The sequence below is a fragment of the Vulpes lagopus genome, chromosome 10, assembly GCF_018345385.1.
Source record: "Vulpes lagopus strain Blue_001 chromosome 10, ASM1834538v1, whole genome shotgun sequence".
Taxonomy (NCBI): Eukaryota; Metazoa; Chordata; class Mammalia; order Carnivora; family Canidae; genus Vulpes; species Vulpes lagopus.
Window position 1 is genome coordinate 56,704,676 of NC_054833.1, and position 26,785 is coordinate 56,731,460.

The following is a 26,785-nucleotide window of genomic DNA, read 5'->3' on the forward strand; positions in this document are numbered from 1 at the left end:
CTTTTCATCCCTTTCTCTGGGAGGAGGAGGAGGAGGCCATGCAGCCATGGGTAGTGTGCATCCCAACAGACACACCCTCGGGAACTGCACGTGAGGGTGCAGGGTGAAGGCCAGACTGTGACATCCTAGTAAGAAAATAAGGAAAAAGTATTCAGTCTTGTTCCTTTGTGCCATTAACTTGCTAAGTGATCCTGGGCAGGTATTTGAGCCACATGTGCCCATCCATGTAGAGGACAGAGATGGCATCGTGGAGAGCGCCGGCAGTCTCTTCCGGCTCACACTCCAGTCTAGGTTCTTCACTGTCTAGCTTATGTCTCTGTAGAGCCAGTTCAGGCTACAGACAAAATCCCCCAAACATGCGCTAACCCGTGCTCATTTCACCTAAGGCCCCGTGTTAGCAAGCGTACCACGTGGTGAGGAGTAGGGCTTGGCCCTGCTGGAAATTTTAAAACTGTCACATCAGGTTGGAAGTCCACCTCCCGCCCTCTGGTTCCTTCTTTGAAGTTTTAAGAATTCTTTATCAAGATTCCCATGGACCTTTTGGTATCATGTGCTGTTTGGAAATAATCCCACAATTTGCTTTTGAGACCTGCATCCTAAAACCAAAATAGCTCGTGATACAGCCTCTAAGTCATCATTTATTGATTTACAGAGCACCCCCCCCCAACATGTTGGAGGTGCTTTACAATACAGCAAACATCACAACAGAACTCAACATAGTTAAATACAATCAACAAGTTACAGAACTAAAAAAAAAAAAAGAAAAAAGAAAAGAAAGGGGAAATAAAAGCTGGAATGAAGCAACATTATGTCAAATTTCAAAGATGCTGAGAAGTGGCAGGTACAGGGAAGGTAATTCCACCAACTGGAGACCAGACGGGCAAAAATAGATAACAGGTACCACAGCCCAAAATGTGCAGATCTGTGGAGGGTGAGTGAGCACACAGAATAAAATTTCACGACCGAGAATGAAGGCCATTAATGTTACCAGGACAGCCAAGTAGTCAAAGAACGAGTGGAACAGCCTCACGGAGAGACCGCCCCGTAATGACAAGGGAACCAATCTCACGTGGATTTTAAACTCACAGAAATGAGGCCAGAAAAGCCACGGAGATCATCCATCCCGTGATGAGCACAGACTGAAATCTCTAAGCCTTTACAGGAACTCGGGAGTCAATTTGGGAAACCGCCAACAGCTCCAAAACCCTGGGGACGGTGTGGATGTTGACAGTTGGGCACAGAGCTGGGGAGAAGATGCCTTCTCCTAAAGCGGAGAGGACTCGCCTCACACTAGTGATGAGGCGCTAGTGGCACCAAGGCCACCTAATTGGTGTCACCTGAGAGTGGGTCACGATCGAACGTGGAGGTGTGAGGTTCGCACTGTCAGATGAACACAGGGAAAGGCACAGGTGACGCCCCTGGGGGAGGAGGGCAAGTCACACCACCTCCCAAGGCCTGTGTGTCCACGTGCAGCATGCCAGGGCGCCAGGCAGGAAGGGGCGTGAAGGGAGGGGCACGCATTTCTGGCTCTCCCTTCAACCCCTTTGTCTAGCCCCAAAACACACACGGTTACGCCAAGGTACCTGTGTTACGGTGGCACTTGGAGTTCAGTAAGAGTTGTCCCTGAGTTAGTCGGTCACTTGCTACCCCCTGAAGAGTCAAGCCCCAGGTTTTAACTTGACAGATCACTAACAGAATCACAGCAAGAGGAGAGCGAAATGCAGACTCCCTTCTGCCACCAGCAACCACGCAAAGCTTCTGATGTAAGAGTAAGAGGGACTGCGTTCAAATCCCAGGCGGGTGTGCAGTACCAGCACTTTGGGGCAACACATTTTACAGTCTTTGGAGGAAAAAAAAAGTCACAAATGAAGTTCTGGAGAAAAATCTGCTGCAATGAGTCAAAACAAACCATTTTCACATTCAATCATTAACACATTTATGGGTTTTTATGCCTCAAAGTGAAGAACAGACAGGGACTTAGAAAAAAATCACTCTGCTGTGTCTACATCCACAACCATCTTACTTCTGCTCCAGAAGGACATGCAGGTCCACAGAGGACAGGCCACTCGCAGGGACCCCTCCACTCTGCCCAAGCATCGCTCCAAGCCCCACGGAGCAGAGACGCACCAATTTGCACGGAATCATGTCCCCTCTGGTACCGTCTCATGTCTCTCTGGTACATCCTGTCCTTTCCAGGCCAAAGACTACTTCCCAAACCCAACCTCACACCCAACACAGGGGAACCTGGGCCTGCCGCTCACGCTGCACACTCGCCTCATCATTTCCTGAAGCTACTTTATAAAACATGACATGAAGTATATACTTCTGCCCAAACAGTAATGGAATCCAAGCGCACTATGTCAGCGACAGAATCTATGTGTCAAACAGCAAAGCATTCACACCCTGCAGTGCTCTGAGCCACAGAAGAACCTAGGTGGAGCCTGATGCACACACTGCCATGGCCATGGGATTTTCAAGTATTAAGTCTGTTTGCATAAGGAATCAACCTGAGATTTTTCTAAACTGCACTTCTCTGGCATTCAGTATCATAACCTTCATTCAATACAATAAAAGCCAACAACTTGACAATTATTGGAAAACAAATTATATTTTGGAAGAACTCACTACATAAGGTGACAGAATTCCAAAATCAAATTACATGAAAATATACATCGCAATTTCTTTGTACAATACATGAGAAAAATCTGCAGTATCGAAGAATAGAGGCAGAGAAACACAAGGGGCCTTGGAGAGGGGCCGGGAGGGGGTCACAGCGTCTATAAGAGCAAACCCACAGGTGAAGCAGAAAGCCTGCAGCTGCATACACTAGTCCATCCACCCTGAACACCCGGGGGGGGGAGCACAACAAAACCAGACCAGAATTTTGTACTGTCCGGGGCAAATTTCAGCACATTGAATTCTGAACCAACTCTTTTTAGTTCTCAGGGATAATGAGTGAGTCCAAGAGCTCTCAACAGCCAAAATGTGGTATTGCTACACCCGATCCAAGAGACGGTGCAACCAGAGTACAAAAGGACCAGCACCTAGTGATGACCACTCCTCTGAAGTCATCACTAAAAATCAAGTAGTTGCTTAGTAAGTATTTCAGTATTTGAACTAAATGATTTGAAAACTTTCTGGCAGAGAGAAGAGAGAAAAGCAAAGGGGGGTATGTCAAAACAAGAAGATACAAAAGTTTAGTAAGTGAAAAGAGTTTAATGAAGCCTCAATGGTTTAAAGGAAATTAAATGGAAACTTTTAATCCTAATTGTTTTTCATCTGACATGCTTTAAGGAGTCTTTTTAAACTGATAAGAAACAATGAATAGGGAAAGAAAACCTGCTAAAATCTTTTAGAATTTACACGATTCTTATTCTACTACAAGAAAGCATTATTTGGTACAAGGTGTATTTGTGGATGTACATGTATATATATTATCCGGATCATGTTGTGCTATGTACAGGTCTTTACAATTCTTCCTGAAGGTTAAAACAGTTCATTAGAATTCAAAATGCGTAATCCTCTGTAAGTTGGCACTTGTTAGGCTCTTGTCAGCACTGGTACTGGCGTGTTCTATTGCAGCCCAGCTCCAGCCAGTGTCCGCCAACTTGTTACAACAGAAGTCCAGCAATAGGTGGGTAGAGTGCAGGAAAAACAGTGCCATGTTTCTCAGTTGGAGACCTACAATGAAACAAACAGCATGACATGACTTCACAAACGACAAAGGAATTCATTCATTAGAAATTTTTACCTGTATTTCTTTGGAGACAAATTCTTAATTTCATTTTAAGCTCACTCTTGTGCTCGTCCAACATGGTAATCACATACAGCCATTTTATTTCAAATTTAAATCACAGTGAATACAACTTAAAATCGCCTTCACGTGCTCACTGTGAGTGGCGAACACCACACGGGACAGCACAGACATGCAGCATTTCCACCTGACATTGTTTTCAACATCCCGAATGTCCTTCGAATTCTGCTGCGTCTGGAGTCAAACACAGAAGTACTTGCAAGTCAAGGGATGTGGGAACTTGTAAGGCAGATTCAGAGAAACAAGATCACCACACGTCTCAACATGGTGAGTTTTAGCCAACCCTGTAGGTTCCGAGCCCAGGACAGCCCTCTGATCCAACCATGGTCTCCAATACATTGTGCTCTCACGCCCTCAGCCCACATGCGAGATCCCTATGCCCAGCCCACAGCCTTACCTCATGCTACGTTCCTCAGCCCCACACAAAGATGCGTCCCCCTACATAGAAGTGTGAGACACATGGCGCGGCTAGTACAGGGCAGGGTTTCCTCCTCCACAAGTTAGAAAAACACAAGGTTCCAGTTCAAAAGTTAAAAACAGAAGCCAGTGTAGGTCAAAGATGGCTGGGCGTCAGAGCCACTGCTGTGCCACTGTGAGCCCCAAACACCCTGCACATGCTCCCACACCTGCCCTGCCTGCTGCGATGGTGCCAGGGACACAGAAGCCAAGCGCGAGATGACCGGAGGCCCAGGGGGCACAATGTCCAGCTCCTAACCTAAGCAGGCAGCCGGGTTAGGACAACGACGTCAGCCACAGCACAGCAAGCCTTCTAAACCCCGAAGGGATTTGCTAACCTCACCGTCACCCAAATTCAAGTGCACCAAAGCATACAGTGGGCCTGCCCCCAGGTGCCCTGCACGAGGACCACCTCCCCAAAACGATGCCAACAGCAGGAGACTCACACGTCCGCAGGCACGAGAACCTGAGGCAGAACCTCGGCTCTGCTCCCCCCAGCCAGCGCAGCCTCTGGCACAGCAGGTGCACACCAGGCGCGAGCTCCTCCGCGGCCCAGACACACAAAACACACACACGTATTTTGCTGGAAAATCCAAAGACTTTAAACAGACACCTCGTGATACAACAGGCAGTGTGACTCTCAGGTGATGTGACTTGAAGGTTTTTCCAAAGACCAAACCACACCTGAGTTAGGCCCTGTCCACTTCATCTGTCAGGGCTCAAAAAAGAGATTCTAGAATCATCCCCCGAGGAAGTGAATGAGAAATTTCAGGGCCATGAAAAAAATCAGTTAAAAACTGTCTCTCCGTAAAGTTTTATTTTTTTTTATTTTTTTTTAAGATTTTATTTATTTATTCATGAGATAGAGAGAGAGGCGCAGAGACACAGGCAGAGTTGGAGAAGCAGGCTCCATGCAGGGAGCCTGACGTGGGACTTGATCCTGGGACTCCAGGATCAGGCCCTGGGCCAAAGGCAGGCGCTAAACCGCTGAGCCACCTGGGCTGCCCCTCCGTAAAGTTTTAAAAAGAAAAGTGCTCCAGAGGGGCTGATGCTCAAAGTCATTAAACGCCTAACATTTTTTTTCTAACATTTATTTCTAAAACTGGAATTAAATCCATTTCCTATGTGACTACACAAGTTAAATCTTTTTAAAAAGTAAAAAAAAAAAAAAAAAAAAAAAACCACAGTTCAGGCAGGTGAGCCTCCGAACAAAACCACAGTTGATGAGAAGAGTACTAGTGAAAGTACCTCTTCAGCAGAGTCAGCGTTCAGTGATGTCCACCGCTCCTCATTGAGAGCTGCCCTCACACAAACGCCCCTGAAGGCTCCACGTCTCCCCTACCCACGAGGATCCTGCGACACATGGCAGCCAAGAGGGGTGGTCCCTGGCCCTCATAAGTGGCACCTGCACTGACTCTGGAGACTCCGGTCCCGGCAGGAGCCCCAGACTGACACGTCCCCAGGCACGAGAACCGAAGCGATTCAGAGTCACCTGCTCTGGGCGTCACCTCCCACTTTCTCCAGATTACACGACTGTCAAAGCGCATCTGCATCACAACACGACACACAGACCATAGGGAACAAGCATGGTATCCAGAGGCCACATGACATTCCTAAGACATGCTCTGGGGCACAGGCGTGGCATGTGTACACCTATGAGGGGAGGAGTCGGAGTTCTGAAGATGAAGCTACGGTCCATGGTGACCCCTGGGGACAGAACCGGGGCACCATGAGAGCCGTTTTCTCATGGACAGGCTTCCATGTTGCCATGCTGTCGTGTCTGCGCCATCCCTGCAACAGGACAGGTGAGCAGAGGAGGGAAGGCTGAGGACGGAAGACACTCCTGGAAGGGTGACCTTGTGTGAGAAGCACAGCAAGAGGGCGGGCAGGTGCCCAGTGTGCCCGACACAGACACCTGTGTGCCGCACTCTTGCTCCCCAGGTACCACTGCAAGTTCTAGGAACTGTGTGTAATTTCTTCAAGTTCACGTGTTAACAGAACCTCTCTGTCACCATGGCCGGGAAGGACACCACCCACGTGAGTCACTCCCACGGACCGTGTCCTACTCGCTGCTATTAGTTCTTATTGGCAAACTGGCTTCTCCTGCTCGACTGCTGTTTGAGGTCTAACCACCCGCAAGCATGTGTGACTCGCCTACGGCACACCCTGCACTGCTAGACAACAGCCGACAGTGCCACCTGAACCAGCCTATTGTGCTGTGGGGCCTCTGAGACCTCGGCCAGCACCACAGGCAGTGAATGCACGTCTGCAGAGCCGAGCCACTTGTCTCCAGCCACACCCCATACCAACAACCTGCTCCCCAGCGCTGACGCGCCACCTTTGCTTGCGCTGCATTCCAAGCACATTTCCCCAAATCCTCACCAGTGCCCAGGTTTCTGGGACATTCTGACCTTTGACAACCCAGCAGCTCTGATGTCACCTCCTCACAGCTTCCCATTTCTGATGACAAATGTGTGACGATCAGCCTTCTTTCCAGTTCCTCTCATTACCTTGCAGATCACCCTCCTCTGTACTGCCTGTTTCCTCACTGATTTGCCCACGCTGCTGTAGATGCTAGAGACAAGTCCTGAACACCCGACAGTTATCTGTTCCAGGTCTCCTATTTGTTTTTGTTCACTGTCTTGTAATATTTAAGTTTTTGGTTCAGATGTAGTCAAAGTTATGATTTTTCTCTTCTCTGGGTATTTCCGAGCCTGATGAGTCCTTCTCTACCTTGATATTCTCCCTTATTTTGTTCTAGAATAGTTGGGTTTGGGGACTTCCTGCAGATGGCTAACAGGGCCGCGGCCAAAAGCCCGTGCAGCTGGCCAGCCACGCGTTTCCTTCACAATCCCACTCATTTACTAGGGGGAGAGGACCAGGGGCCTGCACACACACACATCGGCAGCTGCGCTGGACCTCCTTGTGCTGGGCCACACCAGGCCTAGCTGTAGCTCAGGGCCCCTGGGAAACAGGTAGTGAGATGCATTTGTGCAAAGTTCCTAGAAGTGCTTCCCAACACAAGAGAGCGGGACCCAGATCCGGCAGGAGAAATGACTGGGGGGCAGGGGGCGCAGGTACATCAAGGCCGTCCTTGGTCCCACACAGCAGCGGGTTTTGCACTGACCTGCCGGTGGATGCAGGCAACCTCAGGAAAAGGACCAGCCTGAGCAAGCCGTCTGTGCGTCTGCACCAAGCACGGTGGGTAGTCCGGTACGGTGCTCCCTTTTGGATGGGAGGCCACCCCACTCTGCATCCCCTCACCTGTTACCACTGAGGAAGCCAACTGTGAGGGGGCCAGAGCCAGAGGACCCCACGGCCTCACACCTGGAGCCCTGGCCTCTGGAAACAGCAACACTGCAGTGCACATAAGAACTAGCAATGGGGCAAACCTACATGCTTTCACCATAGTTTTTTAAAAAATAAAGCCTGAATCAAGTTCTTGAACAGTAATACCTTGTTTTTTAGAAAACACAAGTCATGGATTTGGATATAGATTTTGTAAAACAATTTTGAATCTATTTTTGTTTAACCTCAGGGGTTTTACTTCACATGCACCTCCTACAGCACAACTCTCCTAGGACATGCAGAAGCTGACAAGGCATGGAGAGAACCAGCCTTTACGAAGAGTTCTAGTGACAGGCCAGTGTGTCTATGCTGGTGGCAAGACCTGGCCTCTGCAAACAGCCTCATACAGGACAGTTAGGTAAGGACAAGCACATGTGAAAATCACGCAGCACCTCAACCCCACAGCTGCGCACACTGCTCCGTGGTCAGTGATGAGTACAACACGGACCTGCTTTCAGAAGACATTAGTTAACTCATGGACTTTGATGTGAATTCTTCAAAGTCCAATCTTCATGTGATTTATCTTAGTTAACCCAGAGAGATGTGTGGCTCAGCTATGTATCGTGGCCTTTATTTCCCAGCTGCAACACACTGTGGCCGACAAGAGTAAGCAAACACCCTCTGTGGCTGAGTTAAGGCTTGGAGCACATCACACCTTGGAGGGGGATGCCCTGTCAGGGGAGCAGCTGCTGCACCACAGGAGCGCAGCCGGGATGAGGCCCAACCAGGAGGAGCCACTGTATGGGGGCCCGGAAACGCACTCCCTCCCTCAGGGCTGGCACCCAAACACCTGCTGAGTGAGGGCAGGAGCATCCCATGCACACATGGATGGACACAAGCAATTCCCAGCGTGGCTCCGGTGGGCCTGGGAACGTGCGGCACCTCCAGCAAGTCAGCCAGTGTTTCCCAAGGACACTCTGCCTCCGCCCAGAGGTGAGCCACACAGGGCTCCCGACGGACTTCAAAACGACAACAAAGTACCAATTCCTGTATTCGGTTCTTATCAACGCAAGACACACACACACACACACACACACACACACTTCAAGGATGATCACGTTTACACAAAATCCTGAGTTTAAACAGTCCCAACCAGATTAGGAGTAGTAACTACCCCTAACCACTCCCACAATCACTGTATTAATTTTATTTAAAACTCTGCTCTGTCAAGGACTCCGGCTTGCCATGGCCTGGGCAGCAGCATAAGCCATCACGGCGTGTCTGGCGGACAAGGACCTGTGACAGGGAAGCCCGTGTACAGAGCTGACCTGAGCAGGCCCAGACATCCACTTACTGCCTCCTCACTCCCTACCTGCAAGTCATCTGCTCCGTGTCATCATTCACAGTACATCACGCTGTTTTACAGTTACCCGGTTCTGAACAGTGAGGTGACCTGAATCAACACTTCTCTGCCTCCATCTTCTCGAGTGAACTTTAACCTAGATAAGTACACTTTATGCACAGGTGTATGTTGTGATCTAACATCAACCCTCATCCCACTAGCGAAGGAGAGAATGTACAATACCTAACAATGTGTGTTCGTGGCCCCTCATTAGTATTTATTTATTTACTTAACTAAATTTCTAATATACTACCATGATAAATATAAAATTGTTGGTTATTTCTTAAATTTACAAAGTACTGTTTTTGAGGCTTCAGTATATGCAAATCTCTGTCGTCCTCCAACTCCTCTCTGACTGGGAAATCCTGTGAGGAAGAAATGGCTAAGATATTGGCATATCCACGCAAGACCCAGTGCACTGAGCGTACTGAGCTGAGCGGAAGACAGCAGGGCAAGCAGAGGCGTCCAGGCCCAGCAGCAAGGGAAAGCTGCTCAGGCCCAGCAGACCCAGACAGCAATCTATGAAGAACAACTTGATGGAAGGTGGTGGGAAGCAGGGGCCAAACGGGGGAAGACAGAGACCTCTGAGCAGAGGGGAGAGAAAGGGGAGGTGCAGAGGTAATGAATTAGGGACCGGATTTTAACCAAACATAAGCAGGTTAGACACAAACAAGCTGGTGGAAACCAGGAATACTGTGAAGACTGGTCAGCATTTCAGGTTGTTATAAGGAGACCTAAAGGTAGATCAGAGTCTCGAGAAACGAGGGATATTAAACATGGAAACAGAACAAGGGGTGGGTAGACTCAGCCTTATTTCTGATTTGCACCTTTGCATTTGATATAGTTCATCATAAAAATAATAAAAAGTAAAACAATGTGAAGCTAGTTTCGGGACAGGAAAAGCCAACTAATAAAACAGTAAGATCAGACATACACCAACACATCCATAAACACGATTTCCTAGCACAATTGCCCCTGAACATCCATGGTGACCACCGGCCAACAGTCGATGAGGCCACGGTCTAACCCAGGAGCACCAGGGCCCAACTCCTGCCTCACACCACACACCAATCAACTGCAGTGGCTTCAACACATGTACCAAAAGCAAAACCACAAAACTTTCACAAGACAGGAAAAACCAGAACACAAAGTCAACTCCATACCAAGATGTCTAATCCAGCTGCACTAAGGTCACAAATCTCTGTCATCAGGGTGCCTGGTGGCTCAGGGGATTGAGTGCCCAACTCTTAACTTCGGCTCAGGTCATGATGTCAGGGTTGTGAGGCTGAGCCCCGTGCTGGGCTCCCCACTCAGCGCAGCATCTGCATGACACTCTTTCCCTCCCCCCCGCTCATGTGCACGCATGCACAATCACTCTCTCTTTAAAAAAAAAAAAAAAAAAAAGACAAAGACTCTGTTTATATCCAGAAATACCACAAAGAAAGGGAACCGACCAGGATACAAATCCAGAAGCTAAAAGGAGAATAGGAATTTCCCAGAAGAAACAACTTAACAAGTGACCCGGCCCTCAGCTGGGCCGGCCATGCACGTCAGAGGGCTCACTCCACACCCTTACAAGTGGAAATGGACACAGAAGTCTGCTGATAGCAAGTGGAGCAGAGGATCCAGACTCGGAGTATAAATAGACATACAAACAAGACGCAGCGTTCTGGAGAAAATGTGGCATTATTTAGCCAACGTGATGTGCACAGACCCTTACCTCAGCAATTCCACCTCACATGTTCACCCCGACAGGCTTTCCCCACGAACACAATCAACAAACAGGGCAGCCACACTCACTCTGACAGCAAACACGCAGACAAGAAAACTCTCCCCACTTGGGAGATAACAGCAGTCAGCATCACGAGGGACAGTGACGCATCTGATGAGGGCCCAACGTGACCGTGACAACAGACGCGGACAACTAGACACGACACAGACCACTTTCAAGACTATACCATGAAGCAACATGAGCCACGGAAGAATGTACACAGTGTACCTCACTAACGCATAGTTCAAAGTCACACAGCACACCGCCTGGGTACCAGCTTGATGAAATAGTGAAGGAAACCAGTGGTAAGCACAGAATAGGGTGCGTGAGAAATGAGAGAGGCCAGAGGGGGGGCACAGGGTGTAAACCAGGTGGCAGGTACAGGGATGCATCAGGAATGGTGATTCTTATTCTTTACAGGTTACATGTGGTAATTAATTTTATCACACCAATATTTAAAAAAAAAAAAAAAGGAAAAGAAAGAAACTGAATAACTGAAGTGTTACACATCTGGTCCACACTGTGTCCCCTTCTATCCTGGACTCCCTCCTGGATGTAAGAAAGGCCTGCGGGCAGCATACAAGAGGGAGACGTCTCCTACTGGCCCTATCAGTAGTGAACAGGAATGAAGACCAATGAAAACACAGAAGGTAGATGTTTAATGGTCCTGCCAGTTTATTTTACAATATAATCTTTCTTTAAAAAAAGGAAATGAAAAAAATAATCAGAAAATGAAATCTCATCTCACCCTTTACTGTAAACTTCAGTGCCCAGCAGGCGGTGAAGACAGAAGAAACAACCTCGAAACCAAAGCCTCATCTCACATGGTCAAGGAGCAGAGACCACGACCCCACGTGACCCGTGAAACACAACTGTCTGGCTGAAGACTCAGAATCTATCCGAGCAAAACGCACGTGGGCTACATAGTCTTTGCTAAGAAAACAGATCACTGGACACTCCCATTCATTAAAAAATGAGACCAGTGAAATCAGGCTGTTCAAATACCCAAATCACATAATTTCCAAAAAATGTATATGCCACTTACCACAAGGCAAAAGAGTAGGATTTAAAAATGAACTCACCCTGAAATAATGAAGTTACAGCTGTTGAACAAATGTCACTCAAAAGCAGTCTCTTGGCTTTTTCTTACACAGCGGGCAACTTTCCTTTTGAATTCTCCGTTTCTGTCTTCCCTCCATTCCTTCTGTAGATACAAAAGTTAACATGCAGTGACCTGATGCAAGTTCTTCTTATAATCTCAGACACTAGTTTTTTATTTTGAATGCAACGCTTTGGCAACATGCACACTTTAAACGTTGAATAGCTGATTAAGTCAGAAAAGTAGGGGATCCCTGGGTGGCTCAGCGGTTTAGCGCCTGCCTTTGGCCCAGGGCACGATCCTGGAGTCCCGGGATCGAGTCCCACGTCGGGCTCCTGGCATGGAGCCTGCTTCTCTCCCTCTGCCTGTGTCTCTGCCTCTTTCTCTCTCTCTCTACGTCATAAATAAATAAATAAATAAATAAATAAATAAATAAATAAATAAATAAATAAATAAATTTTTTTAAAAAAAGGTCAGAAAAGTAGTCAAAACATACTTTGCCAGGCACCGTGTGCTGGGACTCGAGAGCAGAAATCCCTTACGCAAATTTCCTCTACAGGCAAAATCCTCAGAGAAACAAGAATGCATGGTGAACAATGACAGTTGTACATTACTGGAAAGGGCAGTGACACCTGCAGGTTAGCTCTCAGGCCACAGGAGGCTCCAGAAACTATAGCCGACGCTAAGGTCCTCCCTAAGTAGAGCTGCAATGCATGTGCCACACAGAGGGGACACGTGGGCGTGAGAACAGGACCCAAGGCAGCACCAGCAGAGTTTATGAAAACTGGGCTGATTTTCTCGAACCTGAGAGCAGCAGAAAATTCTCACCAATGCATCCAGCCCTTTTCTGTTTTGAAAAACATTGTTCAGGGGCACCTGGGTGGCTCAGTTAGTTAAACGTCAGACTTGGTTTTGGCTCAGGTGGTGACCTCGGGGTCGTGAGGTGGAGCCCTGTGCTGGGATCCCTCCCTAGGCCTCGGCTCCTCCCCCACCTCTAAAAAAAAATCTTTCATTTAGCAACAGAAAAGGCTAGAAATCTTCACTCCTCGCCCCTGCAGAGGAAGAGATTTGAACTTTCTGCCCTCAAAGCAGGGCAGCCCAGGAAGCCAACTACCATGATAAACCCTGGGACATACTGTGACGCCGACACAGAGACTTGGAGATGTCCGCTCAAGTATTTGCAGATAAAATCTTACAAGATCTGTAAATACTTCATCATCACTTTTTAAGTAAAAGGAAGAAAAGAGCAATCCCAGGCACAGAGAAGGTCAGTCTCAAGGAACAGAGTCTCCTCAAGCAGAGAGCATAAAGCACAGGCACAGGGCCCAGGCAGGAAGGCTGATCCCCACATACAGGGCAGTGGAGAAAGGCACTCAGACTCCGCAGCACGAGGCGCCCCAGCCAGAGGGGGCCCAGGGCAGACACCTGCCAGGACCGCCAGCATGGCGGGGGCCACTGTGGCACACACTGCCCAGGACCAGCCCTATGGTGCTGTTACCTGCAGTTTCAAGCCAAAGGCACAGGGTCCATCCATGTCTTTGCTCTCCTGAGACCCCATTACTACAATCATACTGAAATTGTTTCTTGAGGTTATAAACCCTTGCTGCCAAGGACAGTCATCTAAATGGGGCAAGAGTTTCCTCTGGAAGACCACATGCAGGCGGCAGGAACCAGAGAAAAGGGGGGACCAGGCCAACCCCACAGAAGGCATAGCTCACACAGAGCCACTCAGACTTGGGCTGAACGGACACAGCTCAACAGTATGGCATTTCCTCCCACCCATGGCCCAGGCCCAGGGTCTACCATGTTCCTGAGATGCTAACAGACAACAAGGATGCACGATCCCACTAGCGTGGGCTAGCACCAGGAGGGCCTGCCCCTCCAGGCTGAACTTTGTGTCTGGCTCGCAGCCCGCACCCAAGCGGGGTCAACCCCGTGCGTGCACCTGTGCCATCCTCGCCCTGCACACCCTAGCAGCTCCATCAGCAACCCATGGAGCAGAAAGCCCACACGGCTCTGGCCCAGACTTCAAATACAAGAGAAAAAACTTGCTTCAGAAAATGACCAGATTTAACTTTAAAAAATTTAATTAGAACTCCCACAAGATGGAATAACCACTTAATTAAACAGTGACACGATTTTATGAAAAAGGATAAAAACGCAGAAAAGAACAAGCTTCTTATTAAAAATTTAAGAGTAATGCCACCCAAAGGAGAATTCCACAGGACTCAGAATCAGTGCAGGTTTAGATGGGGCAGAGCACGAGGCCATCTGGGCAAAAGCTACAGGTCCAAAGCAGGAAGGAGCATGTGCTCAAATACAAAAATCAATAAAGACAAGGAGGAAAGAATACCATACATGAGGACAACTTCCCAGAGCTCAAGTCCCACAAGGACATGCTGACCACAGGCGTCCCCCCACAGCCACGTGGTGCGCTCTGTGGGCTCAGCTGCCCATGGCCAAGCCCGGTCAGCCCAGGAGCAGACAATCCCCTCTGAGTGACACCAGAAGGGTCACCCATTGCCTCAGACAGCGTCATTGTGTCGTGAGGGCACATGATCACCTCACAGCCTGGCAAGGAGGGCAAGCCCCACAGTCCCACGACCTGTCTTACAGGGAGGGTACCATTACAGCTGCTGTTTTGTTATCAGTCGTCGCTGTAAATCTCTCACTGGGCCCAACTCACAAACTGGACTTTATCGTGTGTGTACAAATAGGAAATAACCTCACATGGGGTGGTGCCTGAGTGGCTTGGCTGGTTAGGTGGTCTGCCTTCCCAGGGTCCTGGGAACCAGTTGGGCATTAGGCTCCCTCTCCCGCTGCCCCTCCCCCTGCTTGTGTGCTCTCTCACTCACTCTGTCAAATAAATAATAAATGAGACCTTCAACAACAACAAAAACATCAAATGTACACAGGCTGGGTACTAATCCCTGATTTCAGGCATCTCCCGGGGGACGGGGGTCTCAGAACATCCTCGTCACCAAGAAGAGGGACTACCGCACAGAAATGAAAAATCGTAAATGCCACACAACATGAAATTCTGAAGATCAAGAACCTGAAGGGAACAGGGAAAACAGAAAAATAAAGAAAAGGTCACCCACAAACGCAAGAAAGTCAGCCATGCATCAGCTTCCTCGGCAGCAGCAATAACACAAAAAGTCCAAATCTGTATAAAGCTGCACTGCACCCCTCCCCAGAATTCTACAAACGCTCCCTTAAGTACAAGGCAGGATAAAAACCTATCCAGACAAGTAGGGACCCAGGTCTTAGTTCCCAAAGAGCCTTTCTGAAATGTGTGGGGCAACAGGACGATGGCCACCAAGAAAGGACAAGCCGGACCCAGGAAACAGCAGAGCAGGTAGCATAAGTCCCAGGACAGCAGCCACGCCCTGTTGGAGCCCAAGGGTGGAGGGGCCAGGAGAGGGTCTCCAGAGAGGATGCGGGTTTCCCGGAACAGGCACCACTGACCAGGAAGTCAGAAGAGCAAATGACAGAACCACAGGAACACACAATGAGGTGTCCAATCAAGAGGGAAAAGCCAACATAAGAGGTAAACGAAACCACGTGCAAGCCAGGACCATCTGTACAGGAGGCAACTAACTGATGAAGTCAGAAGAAGCAGGACAGATGTCCCACAGCCTGTGGTGCACAGATCAGAGTCTCATCTGCAATAGTTCAGCTTTGCACAAAGCTACTCCCATCTTCATGGAAACGTCCAGCATCAGGCAAGGATAGCCCCTTCTCAGGAGGCCCCATGGTTCCAGACTTTGTTCTCCTGGGGAGTTAATAACTTTTCCATATTCATACTTTCAGGTATTTGCTCTTATTTTATCCTTAATTTTAACCTTCATGAAGATTAAGATACAGCTTGTCAGTTCTGATCTGATTACAGAAAACCAAGCATGCATCAAAGTAAACAAGAATTAGTTCTCTCTCAAAATGACTCCATAGGATTTCTTCTCCCTTCCCACTGCTTCCAGTGCTCGGACTGGCGCTCAGCTAAGTAAAAAGCTAGGAGGCTTTTCTGCCAGTTTTTATTTCAATTTGTTCACTAAGTTCAAAAATTCAAAGGCATAATTTGAAAAGGGTTCATCAATGTAGTTCTTCTACATATAATACAGGCGATCTCACCCAGGTTCTTCTATCGGTTTGAAGTAACCCAAGAAGAAAGGCGAATTTAATCTCCTGGCTTTGACAGATGCTCATAAAAGTCCTAAGAATAAGAATTAGAATGAAAGGCTTTTCAAAGGAGAACAGAAGGCTGAGGAAAGAGACTATCCCAGAGCACAAGAGACTAATAAAACATGAACACAAAGAAAATGTAGATTCCCAGGTTCTGGATTTAAAAAAGGCAGGTATGAAGAACAACATTGGAGAAGTGTGACTATGGACCACGTGTGCATGAGCAGGACTGTACGCTGACAGACCTGTGCTGTGGGTACGAGGAGGATGCCTCTGTTCTCAGGAGAGGCTGGTGATGTGTTACAAGTGGAGAGTCACGGCATCTGTAAAGACTTCTCAAACACTTTAGGGAAAAAAAATGTCATAAAATCTCCACAATTGGTGAATCTAGGTGAAGAGTGTTTACAGCTATGAAAGATAGTGCCCTTATTCTTAAAAGATGCAGGTTCAAGTATTTAGGGGTAAAGCTTACTTAACGTCTATAACCTATTTTTGTACAGATTCCAGAAAGACATACATGTGTGTGAATAGATCACGCGCGCGCACACACACACACACACACACACACACACACACACACAGATACTGCAGCCCTCGTTGAGGGTGGTTAAAGGGAAGGGAACATTGTGCATGACCAGCTTACCGCAGCATCAACATTAGCAGGTGAGTCTCCGTTAGGGTCTGCCAGCATCGAAATGACACTAATCATGATGGTTTCCACAGTGTGAATTGGGAGCCAGCGTTCCTCTGGCTTTTCATAACCATATTTGTCTTCCCCAGGCTCATGAAGAATGGAAATGCATACATCACCATTTTTATCAACTGCAAAATTAAAGTGTGAGAGTCTGTTTAAAGTATTTACAATACCGTGGTTAAACATAGAAGCAGCTATTTTAGACAGGGCCCTGGCTCCCACAGGTCTGTACAAAACATTCAATAATTCAAAATATACAGAAGATGATTTCCAAGATGGAACCTGTTCACCTTTAGGAAGACCACAGATTGTACCCAGCAGGCCCCACTTGTCAGAGCCGACACACACACAAGCAATCTCTTCCATGTGCAGAGCCCCAAGGTGCCTATACATGCATGGGTTTACACGCAGGAAATACAAAATGACTCTGCTCTTCGTATCAAGTACAGATCCAAATGCCAAAGCTGAGTCTCTATGTGAGGATTTCCCAGATTCCCCACCAACTTACTGATCTAAAGTGGTGACAAACATCCAGAGACTTCCCTAAAGAAAACATGAGAAGTAACCTCATCATGTAGTTTTTAAATCACATAAAGGCAAAATCACATTTTCAGGGACAGGAGCATACTCAAATTCAGAAAAGGAACATGTCACATTGCCAATGAAATTTCATCAATGTGAATGACATTCACGAAGCATATTTTCTGTAAAACTAGGATTTAAAATCCAAGTCACAAACTAATTGTTGATCACAACAAAGGTGAACTTCAAACCCACCAGCTCATATCACACAAATATACCAAAAATTCATGACTAATCTTTTATGGTGAAGTTTTCTCCACTGCAAAATAAAAAAGAAGATAAAGTATACTCATTTGGAAAATGTTAGAAAAGGCAGGAAAGTTTAAGAATTTTTGGCCTAAGAAGCTTTTCAACCAAATGTCCAAATCCCATAAATAATCAGTGGCAATATGTCTAATTCATCCCTGTTTTTGCACCTGAGGTCTAACAGACTTGTGACAGGTACCACCCTAACAGTTACATTCCATGTCCTGACTTGGGCCCCTGCCTTATTGTTAGAAACTCGGGGGAAGCTGAGCCCAAGTCTGTTCATACTGCTTGTGCCCCAACAAACGCTTCCCTGATGCTTGCTTGCACACGGGCGTACGAGCACAGCTGTGACAGGCCTGCAACTCGGGCCTCATCTGGGCTGCTCTTCAGGCCCCCACCTCCCAGTACAATTGGCAGAGTGCAGACACTAGACCAGAGGCAGGAAAAGTAATGACAAACTGTAAGCGCACTGCGAAATGTGACACAAAATGCTTGTACCGCGTTCTTTAATTTCATCGTGTACCACATAATGAGGGATTTTTCCAAGTCATTTTCTTTGAAAACATGGTGTTAAATGTTTCTATAGAACTCTATCAGACAGAATCAATTTAAGACTCATTTTCCTGGGGATCCCTAGGTGGCTCAGTGGTTTGGCGCCTGCCTTCGGCCCAGGGTGTGATTCTGAAGTCCCGGGATTGAGTCCCGCCATCGGGCTCCCTGCATGGAGCCTGCTTCTCCCTCTGCCTGTGTCTCTGCCTCTCTCTCTCTCTCTCTCTCGTGTGTCTCTCATGAATAAATAAATAAATAAAATCTTAAAAAAATAAAACTCATTTTCCTTTTTTGGGAACTACTGTTATCTTCTAATATCTTTAAATCTTTAACCTGAGTCCTTTCATTTTAAACATAATTTAACTTTTTTAAGTGAAAGGTTTTTATAGGCTCCATACCTACTACCAAATTACAGTCTAAAATATAAAATCCAAGTGGGCCGCCTGGGTGGCTCAGTGGGGTGAGCATCTGACTCCTGGCCTTGGCTCAGGTTATGACCTTAGGGTCGTGGATGGAGCCCCTGCATCAGGCTCTGTGTTCAGTGGGGAGTCTGCTTGAGATTCTCTCTTTCTCTCTGCCCCTCCCCCATCTCTCTCTCTCTATCTCCCAAATAAATAAATCTTTAAATTAGAAAAGTGAAAAATAGGGCAGCCCCAGTGGCTCAGCGGTTTAGCGCCACCTTCAGTCCAGGGTGTGATCCTGGAGTCGCAGGATCGAATCCCACATCAGGCTCCCTGCACGGAGCCTCCTTCTCCCTCTGCCTGTGTCTCTGCCTCCCTCTCTCTGTGTCTCTCATGAATAAATAAATAAAATCTTAAAAAAAAAAAAAAAAGAAAGAAAATATATTTCCTCTGGTGAAATGTCCGTTTTTAACCTTTACCCATTTACAGACTCAAATGTCTAGTTTTTTCTTGCCAAACTGCTTCCTTCCCATCTTCCTGTCACCTTCACACCCCAACAGGGATCCTCGCTGCTCTTGCTGACACAGGTTCACTTACAAGCCTGATTCTCCATTCAGTGGCCACTCATCTCACTGTTTAGCCTTTCAGGATGTGAAACTAGGAAATTCTTGCCCTAACACCCAACAAATAACTTATTTTTTTAAGCTACTTGAAATTGTTCACTCCATTTGGAGTTTTAATCCACTGCCTATATATACACAGCCAGCCCCCAGCCCTCGACAAGGGACCCAGGTGAGGATTGCTGCCCCAACCCCTGTAGCACACCTGTCATGCGAGCTCGAGCGCATGGGATCCCTCACTGTCCAGGCCTCTCAGCCTGACTTCTGACGGTTGTTTCTAGTGCTTCACCATGACAAATCCAGGGACAGGAACATTCAAGTGCAAGTGTTGTGTGGACATGTCTTCCAACGTTCCTGGTTCTCCACCCAGTAGGAATGGAGTGAGTTAGAAATAGTTGTGAGGTAACCATGTTCAACCCTTGAGGAACCGCCAGACTCTCCCCCCACAGTGGCTGCACCGCTGTGATCTTTCTAGTGTGGACAAAGGTTCCCACTCCTGTGTGCCCTCGCCAATACTCGTTTGTCATCTTCCTTTTTGACAGGAGCCACCTGGTGAGTGTAACGTATTTCGATGTGGCTTTGACTCCACAGACCTTCTGTGAGTGGCCCATCACTTCCAAATCCTTCCCTCACTACCACCACCCACAGCTGTTAGTCAGCGAGTGAAAGGAACTAAACCTCCCTTCCTGCTTCGACTCTCCACTCAAGCTTTCATCCTCCACATGTCTCCCAGCCCTTGGTCTGGCTCACTCTTCAGTCCTTCCTCCATGGGTGTCATCTTTCCAGAAGGAGACACACTCAAATGAATCTTCCACACAGTTTTAAAGCACCAGATTTTGGGGATCCCTGAGTAGCTCAGCAGTTTAGCGCCTGCCTTTGGCCCAGGGTGCAATCCTGGAGTCCGGGGATCGAGTCCCACATTAGGCTCCCTGCATGGAGCTTACTTCTCCCTCTGCCTGTGTCTCTGCCTCTGCCTCTCTCTCTCTCTCTCTCTCTCTCTGAGTCTCTCATAAATAAATAAAATCTTCTAAAAAATAAAAAAATAAAGCACCAGAATTTAATGCGAACCCACAGCCCAAGGAACAAAGTTAAAGCCAGGTGTTCACACGTCAAATTCCGCTTAAGAATCACATTCTCTAGAAAGCACTCTCCAAGCCTCTCATCCATGTGGCCCAACGCCCGTGTGGCAACAACACTGTCCTCCCAATGTCACGTCTGCATGTCCGCTCCTCCCCTGAGACTCAGGAACCGTCTTCCCCTCAGGGCCCAACTCATGGCTGCCTCCTTCTCCCTTGGAATGACCTCTCTTGCCTCCAGGCCTGCCCCCTCTCTCTGCCCCACCACCTCCTCAGGTGCCCTTTCTTCACGAAGCACCTCTGCTCTCCAGTCAAGTGTTGGTGATTTCACCACCGCCTCTCCCCTCGTGGCCTGCAAAATGAAGTCTCTCCAACCTACAACAAGCCCTCATTTTATCAGCTGTCCTGGTAAACTACCAGGCTACTGCTCTCCTGCCTCCCAAAGGAAGAGACTCTCACGCGGGGCTCTCAGAGAAACTGAGGCTCATGGAGGCTTCGCCTATAGCCACGCAGCCAACAGGCGGTGGAGCCAACACCCGGAAGCTTTGTTCCATCTTCCTCCGGGACGGGTGCAAGACGACTGCCTCTGACACGTCAAATCCCACAAGGGAAGGTAAGAGCAGCCGCCAGAGCCGAGGAGAGGCAGTCAGGGCGGCACGCGCAATGAAGCTGGCTCCCCACGGGGCTCCTGAGGGCTTTCCGCTCCCCAGTTTGGGTCTCCCAACACCCATCTTCTGGGCTCTCCTATATTCTCCATATCCTTGTAACAAAGCCTTCACTCACTCACTCACTCACTCTCACGGATTTTTGCTCCCTGGCAACGCAGCGCCGATGCGAGAAGCAGAACGCAGATCAGTGCAGGAGCCAGAAACGACAACTCTGGTGACAAAACATTGACACTCAAGAAAAAAACACTTGTGAGCCCCACCCCACAAACCAAGGGCAAAGGCTCAGGGAGACTGTGTACAAACACACTTTACCTAGCCCAACCTTTGGCCCACAAAGTGGATTTTAAATGGTAATACAGGGATCCCTGGGTGGCGCAGCGGTTTAGCGCCTGCCTTTGGCCCAGGGCGCGATCCTGGAGACTCGGGATCGAATCCCACGTCGGGCTGCCGGTGCATGGAGCCTGCTTCTCCCTCTGCCTGTGTCTCTGCCTCTCTCTCTCTCTCTCTGTGACTATCATAAATAAATAAAAATTGGAAAAAAAAATTTAAATGGTAATACATCTTTGGGTAGAAGAGTCAGTGTCACCGCGTTCCAGGCACAGCAGGACTGGATGCTTTCCAAAAGGGACACAGCTCATTTGACCCTGGCGGTCACCTCCTAAGGCCAGCAAGATGCTTCCCTTAACAGCTAATATAGGTAAAAAGTTAACAGTTGTCCACAGTCTAAGAATAAAGATGAGAAATATAAATTTAAAATCCAGGTTTAATTAGTCCTGTGCTCTCCACAGTAGCTCGAGTCACCTCATACCTTGGAAATTGTCTCCTCAATTGTAAGCACTCCATTCATGGCAAGTATTACCCAGTGATAACCTTGCCTCTCATGAAACCCTGAGTCTCAAAGAGTTGAAAACTAAGTAAATAAATAAATATTTTTATATGAGGTCTATTCCTCCTGCTGTTCTAGACAAACGAACACAAGGCCATGCGCATAATGAACACAGTGACCTGGGCACAGAAATCCCACTGTGATTTCACTGACAACCACCTCTTTCTCATTGACCTTGAAAACCTCAGTGATGGGTCATCATATTTACACATGTCAGAGTAAAACCAGATAAACTTACCATTTGGGTGCCAGATCTCTGTAATGAATTTCATTTTAGGAGGCCGGAGGGGATAATCTTTTGGGAAAGTGAGATGAGCCTTAAAAACACCACCTTCGCTGGAAGAAAAACAAAGACAAGTTCTTGCCGTGAGTTCTGTGTATCAACAAACAATAAAGACAACAAACATGAGACGAAGATGCTGGCTGCCAACTGTAAGTGAAGGGAATCAAGGTTCTGGGTCTCCCTCACTCACACAGTCAGTTAACAGACCGCTGCTGCACCTACACTTTACCAAACTCTCACAGAGCTGGGAAAATGGAAGGAACAGGCATCCGTACCAGGTCACATCACTGTTGTGCCAGCAACTCTAACATGTCAGAGGCCGGGGGTGTAACTTTGTCCATGGGGCCAAAGCCAATTCCTCCATCCTGACATCCAACTACCACCTACCCTCCACTCCAGGCCGTCTTCTGTCCCTTCATCAGCTCACATCAGCTCTTTCTCAGAATTCACACACGTACTGGCTGTTCCCCATGGGGACACATGTGCTGAACTTCCATTCATCCATTCATTTATTCATCTCATCATTTAACAAATACTTCTTCACCCTTTACCTGTCAGACACTAGGAGCATAAAGTCTCTCAAGGAGTTTACATTCCAGTGACTTCCCAAGTGGTGTCATGCTCTATAGTCATGCTGTCCAAGATGGTAGCCCATAACCCTTGAAATATGGCCGATGCAACTGAGGAGTTGAATTTTTAATTTTATCTCATTTTAATAGAACATACAGCCAGTGACGGCTATCTTAGTGCTGTCTTAGATCTGTTCTGGAAGGGCTGTCAACCAGTACAATGAGTATTATGTTAACAGCAAAAACCAAGGACATCAAGTTAGCCTTGTGGGGCATATGACTGGGTTCCTGCCTTATGTCATTGGTATGGGCCATTTCCTGTGTTTGAAATACCCTTCTCCCCTTGTCATCAATTAGAACTCAGCTTCGGGGTTCCTGGGGGGCTCAGTCGATGAAGCATCTGCCTTCACCTCAGGTCATGAACTCATGGTCCCGGGATCAAGTCCTGAGTCGGGCTTCCCACATGGCAAGGAGTCTGCTTCTCCCTCTCCCTCTGTCCTACCCCCACGCATGCTCACACACTCACTCACTCTTCTTATATAAATAAAATTATTTTTTTAAGATTTTATTTATTTATTCATGAGAAACACAGAGAGAGGCAGATACACAGGCAGAGGGAGAAGCAGGCTCCCTGCAGGGAGCCCAATGCAAGACTCGATCCCAGGACCCCAGGATCTGACCTGAGCCAAAGGCAGACACTCAACCACTGAGACCCCCAGGGACCCCAATAAATAAGATCTTAAAAAAAAAAAAAGAACTCAGCTTCAACATTACCTCTTGAGACCTTACTTGACTCCCCACTCTTAACTACCCACTGTGTCCCTTTATCACACTGCCTTCATTTTTTAATTCCAACATCTATTTGCACATCTGATTCTTTATGGTTCGGTGTATGCTCCATCAGAGCAGGGTCATGTGATTATATTTGTTTCAGATCAATTAGAAATGGGATTCTCAGGTCATTAAATGGTTTTCTTTTTTTTTTTTTTAATTAATTTTTATTGGTGTTCAATTTACCAACATACAGAAAAACACCCAGTGCTCATCCCGTCAAGTGTCCACCTCAGTGCCCGTCACCCATTCCCCTCCAACACCCGCCCTCCTCCCCTTCCACCACCTCTCGTTCGTTTCCCAGAGTTAGGAGTCTTTATGTTCTGTCTCCCTTCCTGATATTTCCCAACATTTCTTTTCCCTTCCTTTATATTCCCTTTCACTATTATTCATATTCCCCAAATGAATGAGAACATACACTGTTTGTCCTTCTCCGATTGACTTATTTCACTCAGCATAATACCCTCCAGTTCCATCCACGTTGAAGCAAATAGTGGGTATTTGTCGTTTCTAATGGCTGAGTAATATTCCATTGTATACATAAACCACATCTTCTTTATCCATTCATCTTTCGATGGACACCGAGGCTCCTTCCACAGTTTGGCTATTGTGGCCATTGCTGATAGAAACATCAGGGTGCAGGTGTCCCGACGTTTCATTGCATCTGAATCTTTGGGGTAAATCCCCAATAGTGCAATTGCTGGGTCGTAGGGCAGGTCTATTTTTAACTCTTTGAGGAACCTCCACACAGTTTTCCAGAGTGGCTGCACCAGTTCACATTCCCATCAACAGTGTAAGAGGGTTCCCTTTTCTCCGCATCCTCTCCAACATTTGTTGTTTCCTGCCTTGTTAATTTTCCCCATTCTCACTGGTGTAAGGTGGTATCTCATTGTGGTTCATTAAATGGTTTTCATTAATTGAACTAATATACACTGATTACCTGCTTGTGTGAGGCCCTCTTCTATGTAAAATAATAAAACAGGGAAGCAGACATTAGAGACCACTAGTTTCACAGAACTTACCATTGTAGTGGCAGAAGAAAGTATCAAGCAAAATACCAGTAATAACTACTGGAATGATGGGAGCAATCTAATATTAAATTTTTTAAAAAATCAAGTATCTATAGGATAAGCCCATTTGTCCCTCATAAGGAAAAACAGGGAATTCTTCTGTATAGATAGAAAACCATCAGCAAACACAATCCTACTACAGACAGAGCACAAGAGGATGGGATCTTTTCTTCTCTGCTTTGTATATTTCAATATAGATCGAATTTTTAACCACAAGCATTAATTTTTATCGCCTTTCCTGAGCACAAAGTTTCTGGGGGAACGACTTTAAAACAGACAGCAGATCATTAAAACCAAATACTTCTGAACACCCAGGGAAGGCCGATGGGCTCCCACCATGCAGAGTAACCATGGTGACACCATCGTGGTAAAATCAACAGGATAGGGCTACAGAGGGTCAGAGGGAGAATGGGGTGGTCAAGGACAAGCATGATGTGCAGGACAATTTGAAAAGTTTGGCACTTACAGAACAGGATAACTGGATGGGGAAACACCACAAATACCAGGCTTCAAAAAAAGAGGGAAAAATTGGAATTTGTTTGCAAGGACATGGGAAAGGAAGATGAGTGACACTCAAACTAAGCCACTGGAAGAAAAGCTCCTCAGGAAAAAGAAAGAACATCTTTTCCTTTTGTTTTGTTTTGTTTTTAAAGATTTATTTATTTATTTCTACTTATGATAGACACACACAGAGAGAGAGAGGCAGAGACACACAGGAGGAGTGAGAAGTAGGCTCCATGCTGGGAGCCCGACGCGGGACTCGATCCCAAGACTCCAGGATCGCAACCTGGGCCAAAGGCAGGCGCCAAACCACTGAGTCACCCAGGGATCCCCCATCTTTTCCTTTTGTGCTGAAAGAACAGACTGAATGCGGTCCATATATCCGGGGTAAAAAGTTAGAATGAGGGGCAGCCTGGGTGGCTCAGTGGTTTAGCGCCACCTTTGGCCCAGGGTGTGATCCTGGAGTCCCGGGATAGAGCCCCACATCAGGCTCCCTGCATGGAGCCTGCTTCTCCCTCTGCCTGTGTCTCTGCCTCTCTCTCTCTCTCTCTCTCTCTCTCTCTCTCGCTCTCTCTCTCTTCTCTCTGTGTCTTTCATAAATAAATAAAATAAAATCTTAAAAAAAAAAAAGTTAGAACGATGACCAAGTGTATGCCTGGCACACAGCCTCCAGTCCTAACAAACGGACAACGGACCGAAGGGGAAGCAGGGCCCTGGTGGGAAGGGTCTGCGCAATGTCGGTGGCAGGACTGCACACAGCTCCCCTCCCTGTGCGGACTTAGTGCCAGACTGACCCTGGGACCTGTGAACGTATGGATGCGCTTTTCAAACTGTGGCTACAAAGCCAACTAAATGAGTCACTAACCAGTTTTCCTAATAAAACTCAAGTAGAAAACACTGGCGCTAATCCCAGATGAACCATTTTTACTACTGTAATCTACATTCACGCATTGGGTCATGATGTAAAACACTTCTGATGATGGCAGGAAAAAAAGGCCAGTTTGAAAGCTACCAACAGAAAACAGCTAAAAGTCTACGTTAAAAGGACATCAGAAGAGCTGCCACAAAGTCCTCGTGCTTCGGTCCAAGGACCCAGCCATGCATGCCTCTGTATTGAGGAAGCACCCTAGGGGTCTTCATTTTGACTGATTAGATCCACTTTCTATTAGCTGATTGGAATCCCAGTCATGAAAAACTGCCTCCCTCTCTTAAATTTTTAATCTTTAAAATATCAAATTTTATTAAAAGAATTATCTCAAAAGGTTTAAAGCACATAATTTTCACTCTGTGTACAGAGTTCTACAGAGTCCTCCCCACTCTGAACCAACCATATTATTCTTGATAGTTTTCCTCCTATCAGTGGATTCCTACCTGTTTCTCTAAAACCCAAGCTCAGTGCTCTCGGCTTGTGGGTGCAAACTCCCGGTGAACAGCCAGACTGGGAAGAGGAGCACCACCCCTGGGGCATGAAATTTTATAAACTAAACGTTCATATGTATGTCACATATTTACTACTTTCCAAATCTGCAAAAATGTTACTGGGTTGAGTCACATGACAGTTCAGTAAAAAGCATCTATGAATTAAAAATATCTTCTGAAAAAAAAAAAAATATCTTCTGTTACATCACAGATACTAATAGTGCAATTATCAGCATGATGTTAAAAAGGGGTGAGAAACCAATAGAGTTTCACGTTTGAAAAGGTTGAGAAACCTAAATAAGCCTTCTTGAACCCTCTTCCATGAGCCTCACTTACTGTTTCTGTATTAAATTACAGAAATCTTACAGAGACCAG

General features: G+C 47.0%; 1 protein-coding gene across 1 annotated transcript in view; it reads right to left on the reverse strand.

Moving 5' to 3' along the window:
* Positions 1-618: 618 nt before the first annotated feature.
* UBE2G1 (ubiquitin conjugating enzyme E2 G1) overlaps positions 619-26,785 on the reverse strand; it is a 99,651-nt gene continuing 73,484 nt past the window's right edge. The window contains exons 3-6 of the mRNA XM_041770345.1: positions 21,976-22,073; positions 16,656-16,834; positions 11,814-11,935; positions 619-3,681 (exon numbers count right to left, since the gene is read on the reverse strand). Coding sequence (XP_041626279.1) covers positions 11,849-11,935; positions 16,656-16,834; positions 21,976-22,073 — 364 coding nt within the window. The 3' untranslated portion in view covers positions 619-3,681; positions 11,814-11,848. The remainder of the gene's footprint in view (positions 3,682-11,813; positions 11,936-16,655; positions 16,835-21,975; positions 22,074-26,785) is intronic.